Raw genomic sequence first — 23,581 nt, forward strand, 5'->3', positions numbered from 1 at the left:
ATTTTTTTTCTCATGGTGGCAACAAAATTCTAACGGAAGAACCCTTTCTTATAACGTGGCACAGAGTGGACACAGTGCAATCAGAGCTGAATTCGGACATCTCTTCATGAGCCGCGATCACTGTGACTTTGCGGACGTCTCGGTGCTCAGAAACCTGGGAGGGACACCGGAAGGCAACCTGAAGTCTCAAGAGGTCATCAAGCATTTCTCAAGCCACAGGAAGCACCACCGGCCCAAGGACTGTGGCGCTCCCGTGACGTCACTTCCGGCGCCTAAGCCTAGACCAGGCGACGGCTGTTTCTCCAGAAGGTGACTGCACTGGCTTAACATCCAGCCTCCCTGAGTGAGGCTTTTTGCTCCCCACCGACAGAGACTCCGTCGCTTCCCCGCCAGCTAGTTCCAGCTGTGCTCAGACTAAGGAAACCGGACTCTTCTGAAGAGGCTGCGGGGGCTCGATCGCATCTGCGAGCAGTTCACGCCCATCTCAGTCTCTGCAGGTCCTCTTCCCCTGTTGGTAAATTGTGTTTCTAACCCCAATTTTGTCCATTCTTCATGTTTTACAGTGTGGGAAAGCTAGGGTGTTTATATTTAGGGGTGGATTGCTATCATTTTTGAGGGATGGCGGTAGATTAGCAAGAAGCTTGGGGTGGTAAACCTATTAGAAAAAGTGGAGATGTGAATCCAAAGACATGTCTTTGCCGAGATTTCGTGAGGTTTTTGGTTTGTTGTAGGTTTTTTTGGATGAGCTTTCTGAGAGGACTTGTTTCCAAATTACAAAATTAAATCCTGATTAGTGTGCGTATACGTTTATAAACTGTCCAAAGGCTATACACTCAGTTTTGGAGAGAGGGCCCAAGAAATGAGAGGCCTTTATTTTTCATCTGTTGTATTTGCCGTTAATATTTAAAAAACACGTAATTTTAACATCATTTTAAATAAGACTATCCACATAGATATATACTATAACATTAACTGTTGTATAAAGTTGCAGGGCTGAACATTGTTTACGCAGAATGCCTGAACCAGAAGTGTTCCAAATTTCAAAAGCATCTTTTTTTATTTATTTTGGAATGGGCCATATATATGACCAACCTAAGAATGAAACCCAAGGATAAATGTGAAATTCATGTTTTATTGGCATCCTATAAGCATAACCAAGGCAATTCTATATAATGTTTTAGTGTTCCTTGTGTTTCCACTAACAAGTCAGGCAAGTAGAGGAGTTTCGAGTTTCACCTTAGGGATGTTCAACTTGGAATATTAATAAATGTATGATATCTGTTTGTCTCTTGCAAAACCTAATTTATTTCAATTCAGTGATTTCTAGTGCTTTTATAAGATTTTGATAACTTTTACAAACGTTCTTATAATCCTGTAAAACTGCATATTAAAAAAACAAATACTATTTTAAGTAAGTGAATTAATCGCAAATAACAGTTCCAAATAATAAGTCTGTAATTCTCTTCTAGGAATTATTGTCGAGTAGTAAGTATGCTAATATTAAGTAAGACAGCCGGAGTGTTCTCCAAACCACCAAACAGTAAAGTTTATGAATTTTTAAGAACTTTTAATATTCTTCTGGGAACACGTTTTCATCATAAACTAGTACTGGGAATTGAAACCAGCTGTGATGATACAGCAGCTGCTGTGGTGGATGAAACTGGAAAAGTGTTGGGAGAGGCAATACATTCTCAGACTGAAGTTCATCTAAAGTAAGTACAAATTGTTTTGGTCATTCCCTGTTTTTTGTTTTATGACATTATTCTTTTTCATTTATCATGTATAAAAGTCAAGTTTTAGTAGCTAAATTCTTATTGTATTATGGAAAACCAATAAGTACCATTGTATATAGCTATGCCTCATGGTACACACTTTAATACCAGAACTTCAGAGGCACAGAGAGACAGAGTTTGAGGCTAGCCACTGCCACCTACTGAGAAACAAATATACCCAGCTTAAGCCATTTGTTGTCACTCAAGAATGTAAGACTTAAAATCATTAGAATATCAGAATTTTCAAAAGAAAGTGAAAATCCACATTTTAAATGTAATCTCTAGGTTTTATTTAGTTATTAGCTAATTCAAAACACGTTGAAATACATCTCTAAGTTATCAATTTCCAGTATTTGAAGAATGAAAAATAGTCTGGTATTTTTAATATTAGTTAGGCAGTTCTTCATCCTCTCTGATTTCTTTTTCACATCAGTAAACAAAAAGCAGTTTCCTTAGTGAACTGGGAATAATTTATGGAGGAAATAGAGCTTGAAAAACACACTATGGGAAATGGACTAAGTGGGTATCAGTATGGTCAATAGACTATTTAAAGGCCCTTCTGTCATCTGATGCACACATACTTACAAAGAGAGCTACCAGTATAAGGCAGTGTAAAGTTAATATCAAGCAATAATTACCATGATGTGGATATCTTGTTGTTGTTGTTTATTCTTTTAAATTTACTGAACTTTTGAATGTGACCTTCACTGATAGGCCTACTCTAAGCACATCATCTAGATGAGGTTCATTCTGTATCACTATTCCCTGCATATTTTCTTTCTAATCCTTTTTACAATTTATACATTTGTTTGCCTGGTCATAATCTTTCCTCCAATCAACCCTAAGCTCTGATAATAAGGTCTCTGTCCATATTGACAACTGTGCTACTCCTATTGCCTTGATAGGACAACATCTGCCTCACAGGTCCACAGTATAGATGCAAAGAGTATTGCTGTCCAAGTGGATATTACCAACAAAGGCAAAAGACAAATAAATAAATAGATAAATAGATAGATAGATAAATAAACAAACCTTCTACTTAGCCAGAGCATAGGCCACTTTAGTGGAATGCTAGGCAAGTATGTTCAGTGAATATCATCCACACAGCTCAACTTAACATGAATTGATAACCTGCCATTGCCAGGCAATACCTGGGGCACTGATTCCTAATAGAAATATGATATATGAATCTTTGCCTGAATAACCCACCATATCAGATGGGTTAGCTACCAGTGGTTGGGGTCAGGGTTAGGTATTCCCAAGTTCTTGGCCACAAAGAATAGAAAAGGGCTCACACAGATTCGCAAAAGAAGAAACAATTGTGCTGGTTATAAATGGATACACTGTCAAGATTGGCAGTGGGCCACATGGTTAAGAGTACTGAAGATTATTGTTCAGGGCTACTTTCATAGAGTTCAAAAAGGAGGGATTGATTACTCAGGTGCAGAGTTTGAGTGCTTGTTTATTGTGATTGATAGATTAGAGCATATACTCATGTTACCTACTGTGTGTGTCCCCTTCCATAATGCTTATGTTTTAATCTTATGCATGCCAGAACTTTACATAGGCATAAAATGGCAAATAGGAGATTCCCCAGAACGTTATTAGAGCAGTTTTTGCATTACAGCTGCACATGTATCCAAGCCAGTTCCGGCTGGATAAGCCCTTCTATTCTTATTCTTGAATGTTGGGAATACATTTGAATAAAAACTGTCTAAATTTGATTGTTACAGGGCCAGGGAAACTTCCACCATTGTTTAGAGATGGAAGTACATATAGCCCCTACAGGTCGGAAGGGAGCAGGTTCTGAGGTTACTTGGTGCATTATTTGGAGAGGGTTGTATGCATTGTGGGTACAGGTGAAGGAACTACAAGAGAGAGTGTGTGCAAAATCCAAAACCAGGCGGGGTTCCCGCCTCTCTTCTGTGTTTGTTTACCTCAGGCAGTGTGTAGTTTTATAATCTGATTTAGCACTTCACACTGAGACCATGCATATTTTCAGCTTTCTTGTCTATAATATCTGGGTAATCGTGATGCCATTGTGTTAAATATAATAAATGGGTATGTTTTAGAGCACTTGCTGCTGTTATTGACAGCTGTAAAAGGTTCAGCAGAAGCTAACCACTATCAATAGCAGTTCTGATACTATCAATGCTGATAGTGAACAGCTCCTTGCAAAGCAGTGTAGGAAGTGTGGTAATAAAGCACTGCTCACTAGCACATTCCCTTCTTCTTCTGTCCTTCTTCTCCCTCGCTTTCCCTCACCGTCCAGTCGTTGGAACCCTACCCCTCAAATACTGCTCTCGCCATGGTTCTTCTGTCCTTCCTCTCCTTTGCTTTCCCTCACCATCCAGTTGTTGGAACCCTAACCTTCAGATACTGCTCGCCATGGTTCTCCCTTCTCAGCAGTTTTGTTTAACCCTCCGTTTCCCCTTGCCTAGAGTCTAACTTTAAATGGTTTCCTTACTTTTGTATTCCCTTTCTTCCCTAATAATCTGCATTCTCTATACAAATTAAAGTATGGCTATAAATGTGTTTTTATTAATTATTTGAGAATAAGGCAATAGTTTTACTCCTTATTTGTCTTTATTGTTTAACATAGTTTGTATAAAATAAAATACCAAAGAACGCATGTATAAGACAGAAGGAAGAAATGAATGGGAGGAAAGGACTTGAATTCAAACTCTCAAATCAAGTAAATATTTTGAGGTGAGAAATGACAGTTAACAACAGATTGCTTTCCAGTGCTTACTGGCATCACCACCTAGGATGGTCTCTGAGAATCACAATAATAGCTCAAAAGACGTTGAATTTGGTGGTGGCAGTGAAAGTGCTATTAAACGGAACATTAAGTGCAGGTAGATAAAGGTAAACATGAATGTTGAGGCACGGTGAGATGGCTCATTAGTAAAGGCCCCTACCAACCTGAGTTCAATCCCTGGAACTCCACACAGTGGAAGTAGGACACTGACTCCTGCAAGTTGCCCTCTGACCCGCTTTCATATTCACCAGCTCTCCCACAAAGAAATACAAATGTAATCTAAAGAGTATAAAGTAGGGCTGGAGAGATGGCTCAGTGGTTAAGAGCACCGTCTGCTCTACCACAGGTCCTGAGTTCAATTCCCAGCAACCACCTGGTGGCTTACAACCATCTATACTGAGATGATTCCTTCTTCTGGCATGCAGGTGTACATGCAGAGGAGTACTCATATACATAAAAAAGCAAATACATAAATAAAACAAATAAATTTAAAAAGTATAAAGTAAATTAAATATTTAAAAATGAGCCTTGAAACTAAATGATTCCAAGACTACTGCTGCTAGTAACAGATGAGGACTATCAGATGCATACATTTAAATAAGTTTTAAAATTTTATTACAAAATGTACTATTGAGATAAAATTCTGGGGCTGGAGAGATGGCTCAATGGTTAAGAGCACTTGGCTACTTTTACAGAGGGCCTGAGTTCAATTCCCAGTAACTGTATAGTGGATCACAACCATTTATAATGGGATCTGATGTCCTCTTCTGTCATGTAGGTGTACATGCAAATAGAGGAGAGGAGAGGAGAGGAGAGGAGAGGAGAGGAGAGGAGAGGAGAGGAGAGGAGAGAAGGAAGGAAGGAAGGAAGGAAGGAAGGAAGGAAGGAAGGAAAGAAAGAAAGAAAGAAAGAAAGAAAGAAAGAAAGAAAGAAAGAAAGAAAGATTGATTATTTTTTTAAGCCAATACTAAATCTTTATTAGCAGACTACACTGGGTGTTTGGTACTCGAGTAAGGTCCTAAGCCTTTCTTTTTTTTAAATTTTCATATATGAATTCTAGTTCTGTTTTTTTGTTTGTTTTTTTTTTTTACTTTATTTATTCCAGTTTATTCACTTTGTATCCCCACTGCAGCCCCCTCCCTCATTTCCCAGTCTCATCTACCCTCCTTCTTCTCACCCTGTGCCCTTTCTCAACTAGGGGAGGACCTCCTCCCTTTTGATCTGACCCTAGCCTATCAAGTCTCATCAAGGCTAGCTGCATCATATTCCTCTGTGGCCTAACAAGGTTCCCCCCCACCCCACCCAGGGGGAGGTGATCAAAGAGCCAGCCACTGAGTTCATATCAGAGACAGCCCATGTTCCCCTTAGTCAGGAACCCACTTGGAAACTGAGCAGCCTATGACCTTCCTTTGAGCAGGGGTCTAGGTCCTCTCCATGCAAGGTCCTTGCTTGGTTGGAGTATTGGTCTCTGCAGGGACCCTGGTTTCAGGTTTTTTGGCTCTGTTGTTCTCCTGATGGAGTTCCTGTCCCCCTATGTTCATAGAAGCTTTATTTGTAATAGCCAGAATCTGGAAACAGCCCAGATGCCCCTCAGTGGAGGAATGGATACAGAAAGTGTGGTACATTTACACAATAGAATACTACTCAGCAATTAAAAACAAGAAAATCATGAAATTTGCAGGCAAATGGTGGGAACTAGATCATCCTGAGTGAAGTAACCCAGAAGCAGAAAGACACATATGGTATATACTCACTTAGAAGTAGATATTAGCCCTATAATATCGGATAAACATACTAAAATCTATTGCCCTAAGGAAGCTAAACAACAAGGAGGACCCTAGGGAAGATGCTTAATCCTCATTCAGAAGGGCAAACAAGATAGACATCGGAAATAGGAGAAGACAAGGAACAGGACAGGGGCCTTCCACAGAGGACCTCTGAAAGATGTACCCATCAGGGTATCAAAGGAGATCCTGAGACCCATAGCCAAACTTTGGGCAGAGTGTCGGAAACCTTATGGAAGAAGAAGGAGATAAAATTATTTCTTTACATTCTCATTTCCTGAAATATATATAATATACCCCATATATATATATATTTTTACAGACCCTGTGAGATTACTTCTCAGACTGTAATATAGTTACATGCTGCTGTATTTGTTGCTGGCCAACTTCCACCCCTGTTTTTCCCCTGCAAGGCCCTGAGTGTATTAGACAAGTGCTTTACCACTGAGCTGCATTCCAACCCTCCCTGCTGATTCGTAACATTTGAAATGATCATCCACTGTTTCACATAGACCCAAAATCTTAACTGCTAATTTTGAGCACTAGATTCCCAAATTTTATTTTAGGGTTGCAGGCCATCTCCTGTCCTGATGTGAACTCAAGTGCAGTATGTTTAAAAATAAACTCATCTTCACAAAACCGTCTTCATATTTCTCTGTTAGTATTTTTTTTTTTTTTCTCCTAGTCATCCCTACCAAGTATGAGTCATCTTTGATGCCTGGGCCCCTCATTCTTTTACCAGTTTAATATATAGTTACTTTAGATAAATAACTCTTCCACTAATCTCTAAAAATCTCTCCTCAAGGAGATTTATTTGAGCTAAATAGCCTGTCCTTCCTTCGTTCATGACCTCTTTGGAATGCTTTATAAGACTGTTCTAGTGATGTCACTCATCAGAAATAAACTATAGGGGTTTGACCACAGTGTGAAAAGACAGCAACAATATTTAACTCTTACCAGTCTTGCATTATAAGCAAACAATGTCAGTATACATACTAATACAGTGATTCAGGAATGCCTGTAAGTGTAGCGTTTCTTCTCGGATTTCTTACAGACTGTCTTTCTGTTTCAGAGCAGGCGGGATTGTCCCTCCAGTAGCTCAGCAGCTCCACAGAGAAAATATTCAACGCATCGTAGAAGAAACTCTTTCTGCCAGTAGAATCTCTGCACATGACCTCTCAGCGATTGCAACTACTGTCAAGCCAGGCCTGGCTCTAAGCTTGGGAGTAGGCTTATCCTTCAGCTTACAGCTCGTCAATCAGTTTAAAAAGCCATTCATTCCTATTCATCATATGGAGGCCCATGCACTTACGATTAGGCTGACCAATAAAGTAGAGTTTCCATTTTTAGTTCTTTTGATTTCTGGAGGTCACTGTCTGTTGGCATTAGCCCGAGGTGTTTCAGATTTTCTGCTTCTTGGGAAGTCTTTGGACATAGCACCAGGTGACATGCTTGACAAGGTACTGTTTCAGAGGCCACTCTCCTTTCCTTCTGTTGGTTCAGTTGTATTGCAGTATACAGACTGTTCATCTAGTTGATTCTGAACAGTAACTGAGTAGACTGAAAAACTATTTTTAAAAATTAGTGCAAAAGGCTGGGTGGGGTAGCAGTGCAGACTACAAAATCAAAGCCCAACCTTTGCTGTTTAGTGAATGTGAGGCAAACCTGGGCGATCAACAAAGTCTTGTCTTAAAAATCAAGAGTTGTGGCCTGGCATGGTAGAGCATACCTTTAATCCACATACTTGGGAGGCTGAGACATTTGGATCTCTGAGCTTGAGGCCAGCCTGGTCCACCTAATGAACTCCAGGGCAGTCAAAACTACATAGAGGAAAACAAAATAAAGCAAAACACAAACAGAAAAGCAAACCCAATAGCTGTACTAACTTTAATTTTTTTCTATTAAATAGGGTTTCATTCTGTAACCTTTGCTGAACTCAAAACTCCGTGATCCTCCTGCTTCAACCTCCCATGTGATTGGGTTATGGGTGTAAGTCACCACCACTCTGTCCATCCGAATTTTGTAATTTTTAGTCATTTAATAAAATGGTAAGAATTTTTTATCTATATGTAAAAGCTCAGATAGTTTGCAGACATTGCTATATACTTAGCCGAATACTTGTGAAAATGTTTGGGAAGCTAGCATGCTGCAAAAATGTAAGGAAATACAGAGTAGGGGCAAGTCATGACCATGCATGCCTTTAGTCTCAACACTTGGGAAGTAGGGGCAGGTAGATCTTTAAGTTCAGGGTCTCTTGCTCTGCATTGTGAGTTCCAGGCCAACTGGGGCAATGTAGTGAAACCCTATGAGGGAAAAGAAAATATATGTAAAGATTAACATGGAATTCAGATATTCATAATCAACTGCATAATTGCTAATATCACAGTAGATTTTCTTTTAGTGGTATGGAGCCTATTGCCATACATAAAAAAGCTGAAGTCATAGACAGAAATAATAGGTCACTTACTAGTTTGGTTGGCTGGTTGGTTGGTTAGTTTTTTGAGGCAGGGTTTCTCTGTAGCTCTGGCTGTCCTAGAACTCACTGTGTAGACCAGGCTGGCTTCAAACTCAGAGATTCTCCTGCCTCTACCTCCATGGTGCTGGGATTAAAGGCATGCCCCACCACTACCAAGCCAGATTCTTATTTTCAAAGTACATCATTAAATAACCATCTTCAACTTCAATTTTCCAAACCCAGTATAGGAGAAAAACTAGGGAGACAGTAATTGGACACTGCTGGTCAGCTCATTTGAAGGAAGAGTTTCCTGATTCCTGAAATTAGCCAAAACCCATGTATTCATTCAGGATTTTTAAAGAAATTTTTGGATTCATTATCTTTATATCTTAGTTTCAAAGTATATTCTATGACTCATTTAAAAGCATTTATTTTTAATGTCACCTTATTACATGTATTGACTTGCATGTTTTGAACCATCCCTGTATCTCGGATAAAGCTGACTTGGTCAATAGTGAGTAATCTTTTTCTTAATAATTTACAGTAAAATATATTGTATGAAAAAAGTTTAAATGTCTGTTCTTAATAGGTGGCAAGAAGACTTTCTTTAATCAAACATCCAGAATGTTCTACGATGAGTGGTGGGAAGGCAATAGAATATTTGGCCAAACAAGGAAACAGCTGCCATTTTACTATCAATCCTCCTATGCACAATGCTAAGAATTGCAGTTTTTCTTTTACGGGAATTCAACAAAATAGCTATAAGCTAATAGCGCTCAAGGAAAAAGAAGAAGGCATTGAGAAGGGACAGATCCTGTCATCAGCTGCAGACATTGCTGCTACGGTGCAACATACAACAGCGTGCCACCTTGCGAGAAGAACACATCGTGCTATTCTGTTTTGCAAGCAGAAAGATTTGTTATCTTCAGCTAACGCAGTATTAGTAAGCTTTGTCATCCTGCCTGCTCTAATATTACATGCTCAGTATGTTATTTACCTCCCACGGATCTAGTTGACTTTAGGATGAATAAACCTATGAGTTTCATCCTAGACAGTATAGAGTATAGAATTGAAACAGTGTATAGCCATTTTGAATGTAAACATTTTTATGGAGCATATCTGTAGCTTGTATAGGAAAAAAAAAATACCAAGGCTACATTTCTCTTTCAATATTAAAGAGTATACAATAAAGAAACCAGAATAACCACTGTATTATATAATAACTGTAGTTACTATTTTAGAAATGTAGGCTTCTTTTCTCCCTCTTTTAATGAAATCCCTTTAAATGTACTTACAAGTCTTGGTAATCTTTCTTTTTAGTGGGTCTTAAGTCTTACTTTGAAATTAAACTAAGGAAATGTGTAAATTCATCAATTTGGAAATAGAATATTAAAAATGAATGTTAAAGATTATGGTTTCTTAAGAGCTGGGTAGCTCAATGACAAAAAATTTAAAGCACAAAATTCAGTCTAAAATGCTATTTTATGATTGGAAATGTTGCAGAGACACTTTCTCATAATAAAATATCTTAAAATGCCAGCAATGAATACATGCTGGCATTAAAATTGTGATTACTCTATGTTTTTATTATGTAAATATATCACTCATCACTTAATGTAGTTTTTTAAAAAATGAAAATCCCAACCATTCTATTTTACCAATAAAGACTCAGGAGCCAGATGCGTGGGTGAAAACCTGCTAGCTCAGAGAGGTAGAGAAAGTACCCAGCTGACCTTCCATCTCAGCTCAAGTCCAGATTGAAAATAACCAAATGACTCACTAGCTCAATTGACAGCCCAGGAGGAAAAGGCCAGAAACCCTAGGCCAAAGGTTTGCTAACTCAAAGCCTCCAAAGCCAGGGAGCTGAGGAGTTGAAGCCAAAGCTAAAGCCAGAGCTTAAGCTAAAAGTCCTTTCTACTCTCCAGGCTGTCTTTAATAGCCCTCAACTCAAAGTCCCTCCTACTCTTTAATCCCTGTCAGCAAGAAGTTGCTCTGCTTCTTGACGTAGGGTTAACTTAATTAAAACCTGTGTGCATAAAGCTCTTAGATTAAAGGCATACGCTAGGGCTGGCTGAACTACACCATAACCACCTGTTTACAATAAACAGAAAGTTCTTGGACTGGGTGTGTGATAAGGCTCAACACCACCAAACACAAAACATGGTTTTATGGTTCACAAGGGGATCAAAGATGCTGCAAACAACTTGACCCCAAATGTAATTGATTGTTTCTTGTTGGATGAAGGTGGTTTTGTTCTCCAGATTTACTTAGCAGCTTGGTACATGTCTGTATGTCATAGCTAACACTCATCTTCTCAATTCTTTCAGGTTGTATCTGGAGGTGTTGCAAGTAACTTGTATATCCGAAAAGTGTTGGAAATTGTAGCAAATGCAACACAGTGCACTTTGTTGTGTCCTCCGCCCAGACTGTGCACTGATAATGGCGTTATGATTGCATGGTAAGTCGCAAAATTTACTCGTACTCATGTAAACAGTCTTTAACATCTTCTCACACTATATTTCCTTCCTTTAAATTTTGAGGCTATTGATTTTGTTTCAATGACTTTAGGAATGGAATTGAAAGATTACGTGCTGGCTTGGGCGTTTTACATGATGTAGAAGACATCCGATATGAATCAAAGTATGTAGTACGATTTATTGTGTTAATGCAAATTATATTATGAAAGAATATATATATATATATATAAAAATAAATAATACTCAAGGCTTTCTTTCATATATATATGAAAGTTTCATATATATATGAAAGTTTCTTTCATATATATATGAAAGTTTCATATATATATGAAAGTTTCTTTCATATATATATGAAAGTTTCTTTCATATATATATGAAAGTTTTTGTTGGCATTCTGGTGGTACTTTAAGGAAGATTAGTGGTTTTCGTGAACAGAGCTGAGAAATAGTTGATAAATATTTCTGCTACATAATCAAATTATAAAACTTTTAACAAGCTATGTAAGAATTATGGCCTATTTTTATAGGCCATGAATAAAGGTGGTACATTGTCTTATTTCTTATAAAGAACACATTTCAGGGCTGGAGAGATGGCTTGGCAGTTAAGAGTGTTCCTCTCTTACAGAGGACTGCGGTTCTGTTTCCAGCACCTACACTGTGCTAGGAGATCCAACATCCTGACCTCAGTGGGCTCCTACACACCGATGGAGGCACATACACATAAAATATTTTTAATAAAAGAAAAGAAACCATCTCCATGAGCTGTGCTTTTGTAATGTCAAGTGTTACCTAAAGACAGTGTGTTAGCAAAAATGTGAAGGTAACATTCAGGAGACTGTGTTCTAACTATATCCTACAAGAACAGTTGAGAGAAAACTGGAAGGCAGCTGTTCCCTGTGAACCTTATTTCCTCTCTCAAACAATAGTTCTAAGAGCACGGTTTTTAAATTTTCTATCAAGTTCTGTTCAAGTTAATCTGGGAACAGTATAGGACAAGTTTCATAATTTGATATAATTATATTTGAACATTGTTTCGTCTGATATTTTTAATTTCTCAGCACCAGAGAGTTGTGCTGCAGAAACCACCTTGTTAATGTGGATTGTGTCTGAAGGAATCCCTTACATTGCAGCCTCAGATGACAACCCAGTTGTGCCCTGTGGCAGTGGGGCTGGAGCTATCTTTATCCAGCTGGGGTCAGGTTAAATGAGCAGTATCACAGAGAACCAGAAACTTGAGGTTTCACTCACAGAGGAAGCAGAGATCACATGGGTGAGAGGTAAAGAGTGTTCCAGTCTAGAGGTGCAAAGGCAAGTTGAAAAGGACCAACCAACCTGTGAGCTCTGAACAGTCATAGAAACCAAGGGAACTGTAAAAGTATAAATAAACATAGGCTTGATTTTATGTGTTAAAATGCTATCACCATTTGACCTTTGTAAAATATTATTGGCTGTAGCATCTTTTGTTTTTTGTGTTTCATTTTAAGGATCATTTTTCCATTTGTTTTTGTTGTTGTTGATAGTTTGTGGAATCCAAGGTTTAATATGTGCTTAAACAGACACTATACTACATATACCCAGCCTTCATTTTGATTTAAACCTACCAATTTACAATACTTTCAAGCAGTAGAACTTGCAAGTATACCCAGGAATTAAGGTTTCCTGTGAATGAGGTAGAATTATTCATTGTCCTGGTTTATATATGCCTAAGAGTCATCACCCAGCCAGCTGTGATGGCGCACTCTGGGAGGCAGAGGCAAGTGGATCTCTTGTGAGTTTGAGGCCAGACTGGTCTGTAAAGTGAGTCCAGGACAGCCAAGACTACACAGAGAAACCCTGTCTTGGGGGGGAAAGTCATTACCACATATGCCGACGTTCCATTTCTTCTACTGTTGTTCAAACTACAAGCAGATAATGTGCAGAAGTAGTGACAGGTTATGAAGTCTGTCATAACCTGAGTTATGTGGCCTCTGATCTTCATGCAGATGTCCTCTGGGAATAGACATATCCAAAGAAGTCGCAGAAGCTGCCATAAAAGTCCCACAATTAAAAATGACAATTTGATTTTTGATTTTTAAAGATCTCTACAGGTAATGTTTCAAGCAATAAAATTTAAGTTTTAAGTTTTTGGTGTTAAATATGTTTATTAGGCATCAAGATTTTTATTATGCATGTGTGTATGCACTTTCTTGGAAGGGCACATGTATGTGCAAGTACACCCATTGTGAGTGTGCATGGTAGCAAGAAGTCATCCATATTCCAAGTGTCACACTCAGGATTGCTATCAACCTCCTTTGAGACCAGGCCTCTCATTGTCTTGGAGCCTTACCAATTAGACTAGAAGAAACTGCCCAGGGAGTTTCAGGAGTCCACTTTCTCCACCATCCAGCACTTATTATAAGTTTATACTGCCATGCCTGCCCATTTTACATACTTTTTAGGGATTAAACTTGGGACCATGTTAAAGTAAAGTACTTTACTTACTGAGATCTCTCCTCAGGCCCAAGACTTTTTTTTAATTAATTATTCACTTTACATCCTGATCTATAGTAGCACCCTTTCTTCTTCTCCCAGTCCCACCATCCTTTCCTCTTTCCCCTTTCCCCCTCACCCACCACTCCTCAGAAAAGGAGAGTGACCCCCTGTCCAATCCATTCCAGCACAACAAGTGGCATCAGAACTGAGCGCATCCTCTTCCCCTGTGACCTGGTGAGGCAGCCCTCCCTGGGGGAATTGGTCAAAAGCAGGTAACACAGTCCATGTGAGAGACAGCCCCGCTCCCCTTACTAAGTAATTTACATAAAGTACAACTGCTAATCGGCTACATATTTAAGTTCCTTTTCTAATACCTTCTTTTTCTGAAAGACAGTAACTGTATGTTATAGTTTTGCAAAAGAGAACGGCTTTTTATAAAAAGACAAAACAAAAACAAAACTGAAATCAAAAGGTGAAGGATTTACTGATGTTGGTAGGTGGGGGGAAAAAAGTCTTTGGGAGAAATAGTGGTTCTTTTCATTCCTGGATCCTTATCATAGATTCTATATCTTTTTCCCGTTCTTCAAATTAAAATAGAAACTAGTTTTTACTACTACTATACTAGACTGACATCTTTAATGAGAAATTTGTCGTAGTAAATTTAAAAGATACAGCCTAATAATTATTACGGCAATATTATCTAACGCGCTATCAATCAAATAAAGACACAGATAGCTGTTGTATTTTACAAAATAGCCTTTACCTGGACATTGCAGATATTAACCCTCTAACTTTACCTCTCAGCCCCAATCTCGAGCTACCTCTCATCCATCGTCCCAAAATACTTATTAATGTTCTCTAATCTCCTTCATCCATGCTGATCTGGCTGTATGCTCCTTCCCCACGCTAACCCAGCGCCAGTCCATTTCCTTCTCCTCTGATCCTGTCTCCTCTTCCTTCTTTCCTTGTCCCTGGACCCCAGTCTATGAACCCCAGCTTTAAATTAGATGGAGCAAGGTTTACACAACAAGGACAGGTGTACGTGAGAATGTGGTCATTTGAGCAGGGACAAGATCTTGGGGGCCAACAATTAACATTAAAACTCATAGCACCAGGCCAACCCCCAATAGAAATGTCAAAATTAAGCCAGGTCACAGCTATGTATAATCATAGACCTCTAAGTCACGACAAAACTTGACCATAGGATGTGTGTTATTAGTAAGTTTTCAGGCATCATGCTTGGAAGAGACTGTATGCTTTTAAATTGACTGATTTGGGCCATATACATTCACATCTACTATACTGTAAATTGTATTTACTAAAATGAAAATAAATGAGAAAGGTTTGTTTGTGATAAGTATCTTTGAAACTTGGTATTTCAGATGCTGTACATTTACCTTTTTTTTCTTTTCTTTTTCTGTCTATGTGCTATTTGTGACTATGAGCACAGTGTTGTTGGGGCTAGAGAACTGTGTTGTTAAGAGTACTACTTGTTCTTACACAGGACCCCAGCACCCACATGGCAGTTCACACATGTCCCTAACTCCAGTTCCAGAGAATCCAGCACCCTTTCTGACCTCCACGGGCACACATGTGGAACACAAACATTAATTTAAAAATATAATAAATCATTTTCTAAGGAACAGCGTTACTTATGTTCACCGGTTTTGCCAGTAGATGTTTATATTACACTGTCTGTACTGAAGTTTATTTTGTAAACTTTCTAACTTTTTAACATGTTTTATTGAAAAGCCGTAAGGTGAAGATATATATATTTAGCATAGAACAAAAACCCTTTTCAAGTGACTCACTTTATAGCATGCAACCTTCAGCCCTCTTGATCCTTCTGCCCCAGCATTCCAATTACGGAGTTACAGGTATGTGCCACCATTCTTGATTAGAGTGCAAACATTTCTTATTTTACTCCTATTTTAAGCAAACTTTCTTCGCAGAGAGTTCCATAAGTAATTCTTTTGTTCAATTTATGATCACCTATTTTCTCCTAGAAATAGAGCATCTAGCAATGGCTATTATTTCAGGTCACTTTTTATTGTTGTTACATTGCTATTGTATGACAGAATTGGTAAAGAAATAACAGGTAGAAGTAACAATTAGTTCTTAAGTTCACATTTTACATTTGGATTTGCATTTTGTAAATGTAATTATGAATTAACAGACTATTTTCCCTTTGCCACTAGTATCAGTACATATGAAAGAAAATTTACCAAATTTATATTATAAATATATTTATAATCTCTGTTTTGAAAATATTAAAAGTTGTTCCTGGTGCCATAATCATGCATGTATTTCAAAATTACTTCATGATATAAATAAGCTAACAAAATTGAGCGAATCCTGGAAAGCAACCATATTTTTAGTCTTTTGAGAGCTTGTCCATGAGGACTGGAAAGGAAGAAGATAGAGGAGGTTGGAGTAAGGGAGAAACACTGGACTCCACATATGCCAATGTGACAAACATAAGCCAACATTCCTTTACAGTGAAGTTAAGAGGTAGGCAGCTCCCTGGAACCAAATGGGCATTTGTTAGTTATTTTGTACTTTTTTTTATTTTGAGACAGTTATATTGGATGAACCTCCCAGGCCCTTGATTACAGATACAGTCCAGCACACCTGGTAAAGCTTAGTATGTTCTCTTGAGGCCTTTTCTTGTTTATAATTTTCAGAAAGAAATGATGAAGTAATCAAAATTAATTTTTAAGAGTTAAAGGTGTTTTCAGTTACTTCCCCTGGAATGACTGCCTTGCCAGGCCACAGGGGAAGAGGACACTCTCAGCCCTGATACATGTTGAGCTGGGGTGGATAGGAAAGAGGCTCTCCTTTTCTGAGGAATAGGGGAGGAGATGGGGAAGAGGGTGGGAGGGTGAGACTGGGAGGGGAGGAAGAATGGGGCAATGACCAGGTTGTAAAGTAAATGAATAAATTAAATAAACAAGCAAAGAAGGAAGGAAGAAAAAGAAAGGAAGAAAGAGAAAAAAGAGAAAGAAAGAATGAATGAAATTCAAAGTTGAGGGTGTCTTCACTCAAGGTTAGAGAGCTGTACAGAAGCAAGGCAGAAAAACAACTGTCGTACACGTGAACTCAGACATGGGTGGCACACACGGGGCTGCACAGGTTCGAGCCAGATGGGGGCACAGCCCTAAAGGAAAGTGAACATGAACTCACATCCCTAACTAAGACGCTGTCTTAATTGGCATTCACTTGCAAAGGAAGAATTACTTTTCTCCAATGGAGTCTCACGGTATATAAACCACACGCAAGGGTAGGCCCCATGCCCAGCAATTTATAGCCAACACAAAATAAACTCAGTGGCATTCTTACAGACTTTTGTTTCTTAATGCTTTGTTTGGGCATTTTTGTTTTACTGGTCCTTTGCTTATATATTGTAGTTTCCAGTTTTGTGTTTTCATAATATGTGTGTGTGTGTGTTTTAACTTAGGGATTTTGTTTGTTTCTTTCCAGTTGCAAACTAAAGAAACTTCCTGTAGATAATGGGATAGCGCTAGTAGCCAAACATTTTAATCATTCTACCTTATGTACCTGATGGCAGTGATTCCAGATGCTACTGTGAGTATTTAGATGTTACATATCACAGGTTTTAGAAGCCTCGCATAATAGTACTTATTATTTGACAGCTGAAGTGTTATAGTAAAAGTATTAACATGGAGGCTGTTTAATTCAGCATACCGACTCAAAACTATTTCTAACTCTTGAGATAAAAATACATAGGTACACACACATACACGTTATTCTACTCAAAACAGCCAATAAATCTGATACAAAAATTCTTATTTTTTTGAGGCAATATTGAACTGATGTTAAATTCCATGTGAAACACTGGAAAGAAAACATTTTCAGTATAAACATAAATAACTTCCATTCAAACAACAACACAAATTCCACCCCCTGAAAATACTGTATATTTTATTGCAATAAACAATATTTGTTTTCAGAAAGACCACATCAAAATTTTAAAATGCTTTTTTATTTTTAATTACTTCTTAGCTTTCTGGGGCCTCTGGGTTGGCTTTGTGTTCATGTTTCCCAAGCTTGTTCAAAAACACTATTCTTGGTCTTGATACATTTATGATATCTGTTGAAATTCCAGTTGAGAAGGAGAAGATGTTATGGGAAACATTGACCTTCTTTGCTGTTCTGAAGCGCCCCATGAAATTACTTACAGGAGGTATTAAAGTCAGAGAATCTTTTGGTTGGATTTTAGGTCTTGCTTTTCTTCTATGCTCTTTTCCTGGAAGTAAGAGGGCCACATTAAATGTCTCTCAATTCAAGGTCCCTAAGTATAATCTGATTACTCTTTATTTTCTTTGCCTAACTAAAACATGTAACAGCTTCCACACATAATCCTTAAAAGAATGTTCTTTTTTCTCCCTTTATAAAGGGGTTGTATTTGTATGTAGTAGTGTGTATGTGTGTCTGTGTGAATATATGTGATGTCTGTGGGTACCCACTGAAGCTGGATGAAGATGTGAGGGTATCACATCCCTCAGAGCTGAAATTAAAGATGGCTGTGAGCTATGCATGAGTGCTGCAAACTGAACTCAGGTCTTCTAGAAGAGCAGCACTTGCTTTTAACCACTGGGCTATCCTCCAGTCCTGCATTCCTCTTTTTACTTTTACTGCATTTTTTCTGACTCGTTATGTCATAGATTTTTTTTTTAAGGATTTATGTATTCTATGCATATGAGTGCTCTATTTCCATGTAAGCCTGGACAAAGGCATCAGACCCCATATAAATGGTTGTAAGCCACCATATGAGTGCAGGGGATTGAACTCAACTCAGGACTTCTAAGAGGAAGAACAGCCAGTGCTCTTGACCACTGAGCCATCTCTTCAGCCCCTAGATTTTTATTATAGAACAACATACACTGTCATTAGCCCCACTCTAAAGATAGCAGATTAATAAGCATGTGCATGAAAATAAGTAACCATGTTTATTCCCTGTTAAATACCTAATAAGGTCCTGGAGTGGTGGTTCAGCAATTAACAGCATGTAATGCTTGAGAGCCCATGTTCAGTTTCCAGCATGCACATCAAGCAGTGCACAACTGCCTACAACTCCATCTTCACTGGAATCTGATACCTGGCCTCTCAGGCATCTGCACTTGGGTACCCAGACACGCACACTACACAGAATTAAAAGGCATTTTTAAAAATAAAATAGAGGAGCTGAAGAGATGGTTGAGCAATCAGGAACACTGGCTGCTCTGCCAGAGGACTATGGCTCAGTTCCTGGCACCCACATGGCATCTCACAACTGTCAGTAACTCATGTTCCAGTAGATCTAACTTCCTCAATCAGTCATATACACAGCCAAAACACCTATGTTCATAAATTTGGATAGATAGATAGATAGAAGATAGATGAAATAGAAAGGAATTAATATTTTCAGATTTAGACTATGATTTTTTCATACCTAGACTACCCCACTGTCAGCTACCAACTGAGTCAAAGTGTCAATGTCAAGTATCAATGAAAACAATGTGACCTTTGGTCTAAGAATTTTTAGATAATTGTACATGAAATTTTGCAAGAGAAAATTTGTTTAATACTTGCATAAATGGTGCCTTATGTCTGTTTTACTTGGAAATAGCAAAGATGTTTTAGAAATTTTTAATGTGTGTGATAGAGAACATGTGTGGAGGTCAGAGTTAGGAGACAACTTGTAGAAATTAGTCCTCTCCTGTGACACAGGTCCTGAGCGTCAAACTGGGGTCATTCGGCTTGGTGGCAAATGCTTTTCCAACTGTGCCATCCTGCCAGTGAAATCTTTGCCAACTGATGATAGCAGGGAAGACCTTATATGGTTAATATAGGTTTATAAACAGAATGTGTCTTCTGTGTATGCAATTACAAAACAAGCTTACAGGAATACATTTTGAAAGGTTGTTTCCACAGTTTGAATTTTTAAAGGTATGATGTGTTGGCTTTTTTTTTTAACACAATCCTAGACATAACTAAGAAAAGGAAACCACAGTTAAAAAAATGCTTCCATAACACTGGACTGTAGGCAAGCCTGTGTCCATTTTCTTGGTTTTTTTTTTTTTGTTTTTTGTTTTTTGTTTTTTGTTTTTTTGTGTGTGTGGAAGAGTCCTGTCCTGTGTTGCTGGTGCTAGTGCTGGCTAGGTAGTCCTGGGGTATATAAGAAAGGAAACTGAGTAAGCCTGCAATCAGCTCTTGTCCATGGAGTCTGCCTCAGTTCCTGCCTGGAGTTCCTGACCTGTTTTTCTGGCTGATTGGCTATAAGCTGTAACATGAAATAAAAACCCTTTTCACTTCAAGTTGCTTTTGGTCATGATGTTTGTTTTATCACAGCAATAAAAACCCTAAAATAGAATTACAGAGTGCCAGGCTTTATAAAGCATTAAAGAAATAAAAGAAATTTTGATTACCTTTTTTAAAGGCAGGAATTACAGATGGTCCTCCATTCTTCTCCAAGCTAAAAAGGAAAAAGAAAAAAAAAAAAGTCAAATAATAAAATACATGAAAACATAGTGTACCCAGAAAACATAAGTAAATAAAGATTTCAGGTGGCATGTTCAGTGGCCTGATGATCTATGTCATACGTGTATAAAATTGCATACTCATTTCAAACATTAAATATAACTAAAGTGGAATATAAATCTGAAATGGTGTGAAGAAGGGACTTGTGTGCTTGTCCATAGGGAGCAGCACTATTGGGAGGTGTGGCCTTGTTGGAGGAAGTGTGTCACTATGGAGGCGGGCTTTGAGGTCTTAAATGTTCAAATTGGGGCTGGCGACACAATCACTTCTGCTGCTTGCAGATCAAGTTGTAGAACTCTCAGCTCCATCTCCAGCACCAGGTCTGCCTACCAGTGCCATCTTCCCACCAAGACAACAATGCACTAAACCTCTGAACTGTAAGCTAATCCCTATTAAATGTTCTCCTTTATCAGAGTTGCCATGTTCATGGTGTCTCTTCACAGCAATAGAACCCTAACTAAGACTGGACACAAACTGGATTTTGAAGAAAACAATATTGAACAGGAGCACATCTTCCATTTTCCTCAGTCGTGGGAATGACTGCAAAGTACAAATCATTGTACTAAATTACATTTATGAAACATTTATTTATCGGGTATGAGGTAGCTGCAGGTAAAATTAACTTAACATTGTAAGTTATTACAATTAAAGTTCAGATTGTGTTTTATATTTATGCAATTTATTTTGGATTTTCAGTTTTCAAAGGATTCTTAAAATACACATCTTTTTCTCTACTTAAAATTTATATAACATAAGATACTGTTTTGGAGCGTATTCCCTTCCTGTATTATGGTAATAATAAATCTTAAGTAACTCTTTTACTATATATGAATGCTTTCCTACTTAGACTCATAATTCAGCTCTGTGGAGAGAAGCAGAGAAATAGTCCTCAGTAAGATTTTTTTGCTACTTATTTTATACTTTATTTTTTACTACTTATTTTAAAGACTTAGGTTATAATGAAACTATAACATTGAGACAAAATCATTTGAGCAAAATGCTTGAACAAAACTATAACTTCAGCCACTGTGTCTATTTTAGCCCTGTTTATCCCCCTCCCCCCAAAAAATAGTTTGGTTTAGCTTTGGGTCAGAGTCTAGGAAATCCATTTGCGGCGGAGATTATTTTGGTTTTCCTGTTAGTTCAGAACTCTTCAAATATATCTGTAAGTTAATAGGAATAGATTCCTGAATCAGGCATAAAATTTATCAGTCTCTCAAAAACTTCTAAAGTTAAAATAATCCTGTCTACTCAGGATCCCTAAAATCTGGTTGTCCCATCAACCTACATTCCTATTACTAAATTAGGATTAAAATGAGTCTTTTCTTGGCACATGCATTTCTAATTTCAGCTTCTGAGGAGGCAGAGGAAGGAAGGGAAATTGTAGCTAGTCAACTTGGCAAAACACTGTATCCAAAATACATACAGCAGTGTCCCTGTGATTGGGAAGGATGGCTGACTTTGGAGCATGTTAGAGATTATGGTGACAACTTTGGGCATTTTTTATCATCATTAGCTGTCTGACCCCTGGAACTAAAAAGCTCCAATTTTTCTCTCAGCTGAAGCTGCAGGGTATTGAGGCATTAGCCAAGTGTCTGCTCAATAAAAATCAGTGGTGTCACAGAGCATTGGAACCCTGACACTAACAGAAACTGGTAAGTTAGAACTGGCTATATTAGAATCTCTGCTGGGAAAGAAAATCACGTGGGTAACCATACATACAACTAACATGTCCATCTTCCCAGGAAGAGGATGTGGTATGGTACTGACATTTTCCCTGAGGCCCACTATGACATGAAAATATATAGGAGTTCATGTATCAGTTCTGGGAGAGATGCTGGAAAGGTATCTCATAAGATATGCTACTTCCTGACTAGCTGAAGGGCAGTGACTACCTGCTACATGGATATGGACCATCTGTGCCTCCTTTCATGCTTGACTTTAAAGCACCTTCCTCCAGATAGAGACTGGCAAGCTTTGTACATCTACTTTTGGGGAATTTTGACCATGCAAGAACAAATATGTATTTCATAGCCCCCATTCACAAGAAGGTGGTTTGGGTTATGTTCTTTGTAAGTGCACTGTTCTGTTTGAGCATCTCACTTCTGGATACTTATTATTCACAGAAAGCCCAACACTTCCGAACTGGACTATTGGGAGCTTCATCCCCACAAAAGGCTGATGGAAAGCCATTGCTCCTTCAGTTTCCCATAGCCTCTGTTCATCAACCTCCATCATGTGCGTCTTGAGCATTTCTTCCTTCACTGCGGCACAGTTGGGCTGGCTTAACACTTCTTCAGCATTGGCCTGCAGGAGCAGGGGTATCTCAAGAATTGGCTTGAGTAGTGTTATGTTCATCCTGGGCTTCACAGTTGCCAAGGGCTCTGTTGCAGTGGAGGCCAGGCTGGTTCCTCTCATGGCTCTTTTACATCACCAGAACTGCCCTTTATACTGCTTGTTTCCTATTTTAAGCACTTCTTTCCAAGAAAATATGGGTTCAGTCTCATCAGATTTTCTACACCCATGTGGGAGTTTCCACTCTGGCCCATTTCAGTAGGCTCTCTGACCTCTGTAATTCATCAGTACAGCCTTTGAAGTAGCTGTAGTGATGAGGAACTTCCTCATCAGCGGTTTGAGAGAAGGGGTGGAGAGACAGACAGAGCATCTCTCAGTGACCTAGAACTCATCCACTAGAATGGCCTGGCTGGCCAAGAAGCACTGGGGGCCACTTTGTTTCCTCCCCAGTACTAGGATTGTACAACCAAGCCTAAGTGGTTGTTTGTTTGTTTGTTTACTTGTTTATTGTGATAAATGAAGAGGAAGAGCCTTCTGTTTCTGGAAGTAACAGAAAATTCAGTAGCAGTAAAGCTTCAGAGCTTCCTCTCCCAGCCACGCTAGGCAGCACCAAAGCAGTGTGCCCAATAGCAAGGTAACTGCACACAGTACTGAGCCACACAGCACCAGGACTTTGATGCTCAGGGGACATTTTACCCACTCCTTGAACTATTTTGGAAAAAGAAAAAAGGTTTTCAGAAATTCTGGTTGTTGCTTTTTTGAAAGAAATTGTGCTTTGTTTGCATCTTAAATTTCAAACAGGGCTTTTTATTTTGCAGCGTACTTTTCAGAAACAATTATAACCAAATCTGATCTTCCTTGGGCCTAGCCTGCTTACACACAGAAGAATAAATCTACCAACTTTTGCATAGCCCAACTAATCATGGAAATGTGTCAAGGCTGAAGTAAAGTAAGTTTTACTATTTTTCCTTGGTGGAATAATGCACTTAAAGTAAAGGAAGATCCTTAATACTGAGCTTAAATGGA

At 38.5% G+C, this 23,581-nt stretch overlaps 2 protein-coding genes across 9 annotated transcripts in view; one reads left to right on the forward strand and one right to left on the reverse strand.

The window, feature by feature from the left end:
- The first annotated feature begins 258 nt into the window (after positions 1–258).
- The window catches only part of Osgepl1 (O-sialoglycoprotein endopeptidase like 1), a 34,408-nt gene continuing 11,085 nt past the window's right edge, over positions 259–23,581 (forward strand). Inside the window, exons 1-8 of one of the 8 annotated variants that reach the window (XR_008721181.1) lie at positions 259–514; positions 1,470–1,712; positions 7,390–7,777; positions 9,362–9,715; positions 11,100–11,230; positions 11,341–11,412; positions 13,231–13,335; positions 17,201–17,305. Coding sequence is in view for 7 of the 8 variants with exons in the window: in XM_055616387.1 (XP_055472362.1) it covers positions 1,492–1,712; positions 7,390–7,777; positions 9,362–9,715; positions 11,100–11,230; positions 11,341–11,412; positions 11,874–12,009 (1,302 nt within the window). In the remaining variant the exon portion in view is untranslated. The other 7 variants (XM_055616392.1, XM_055616393.1, XM_055616391.1 and 4 more) reach the window with 7 other exon arrangements.
- The window catches only part of Ankar (ankyrin and armadillo repeat containing), a 48,956-nt gene continuing 43,059 nt past the window's right edge, over positions 17,685–23,581 (reverse strand). The window contains exons 23-24 of the mRNA XM_055616395.1: positions 20,149–20,195; positions 17,685–17,987 (exon numbers count right to left, since the gene is read on the reverse strand). Coding sequence (XP_055472370.1) covers positions 17,740–17,987; positions 20,149–20,195 — 295 coding nt within the window. The 3' untranslated portion in view covers positions 17,685–17,739. The remainder of the gene's footprint in view (positions 17,988–20,148; positions 20,196–23,581) is intronic.

Source organism: Psammomys obesus, unplaced genomic scaffold, assembly GCF_907164565.1.
Source record: "Psammomys obesus unplaced genomic scaffold, mPsaObe1.curated_primary_1811, whole genome shotgun sequence".
Taxonomy (NCBI): domain Eukaryota; kingdom Metazoa; phylum Chordata; class Mammalia; order Rodentia; family Muridae; genus Psammomys; species Psammomys obesus.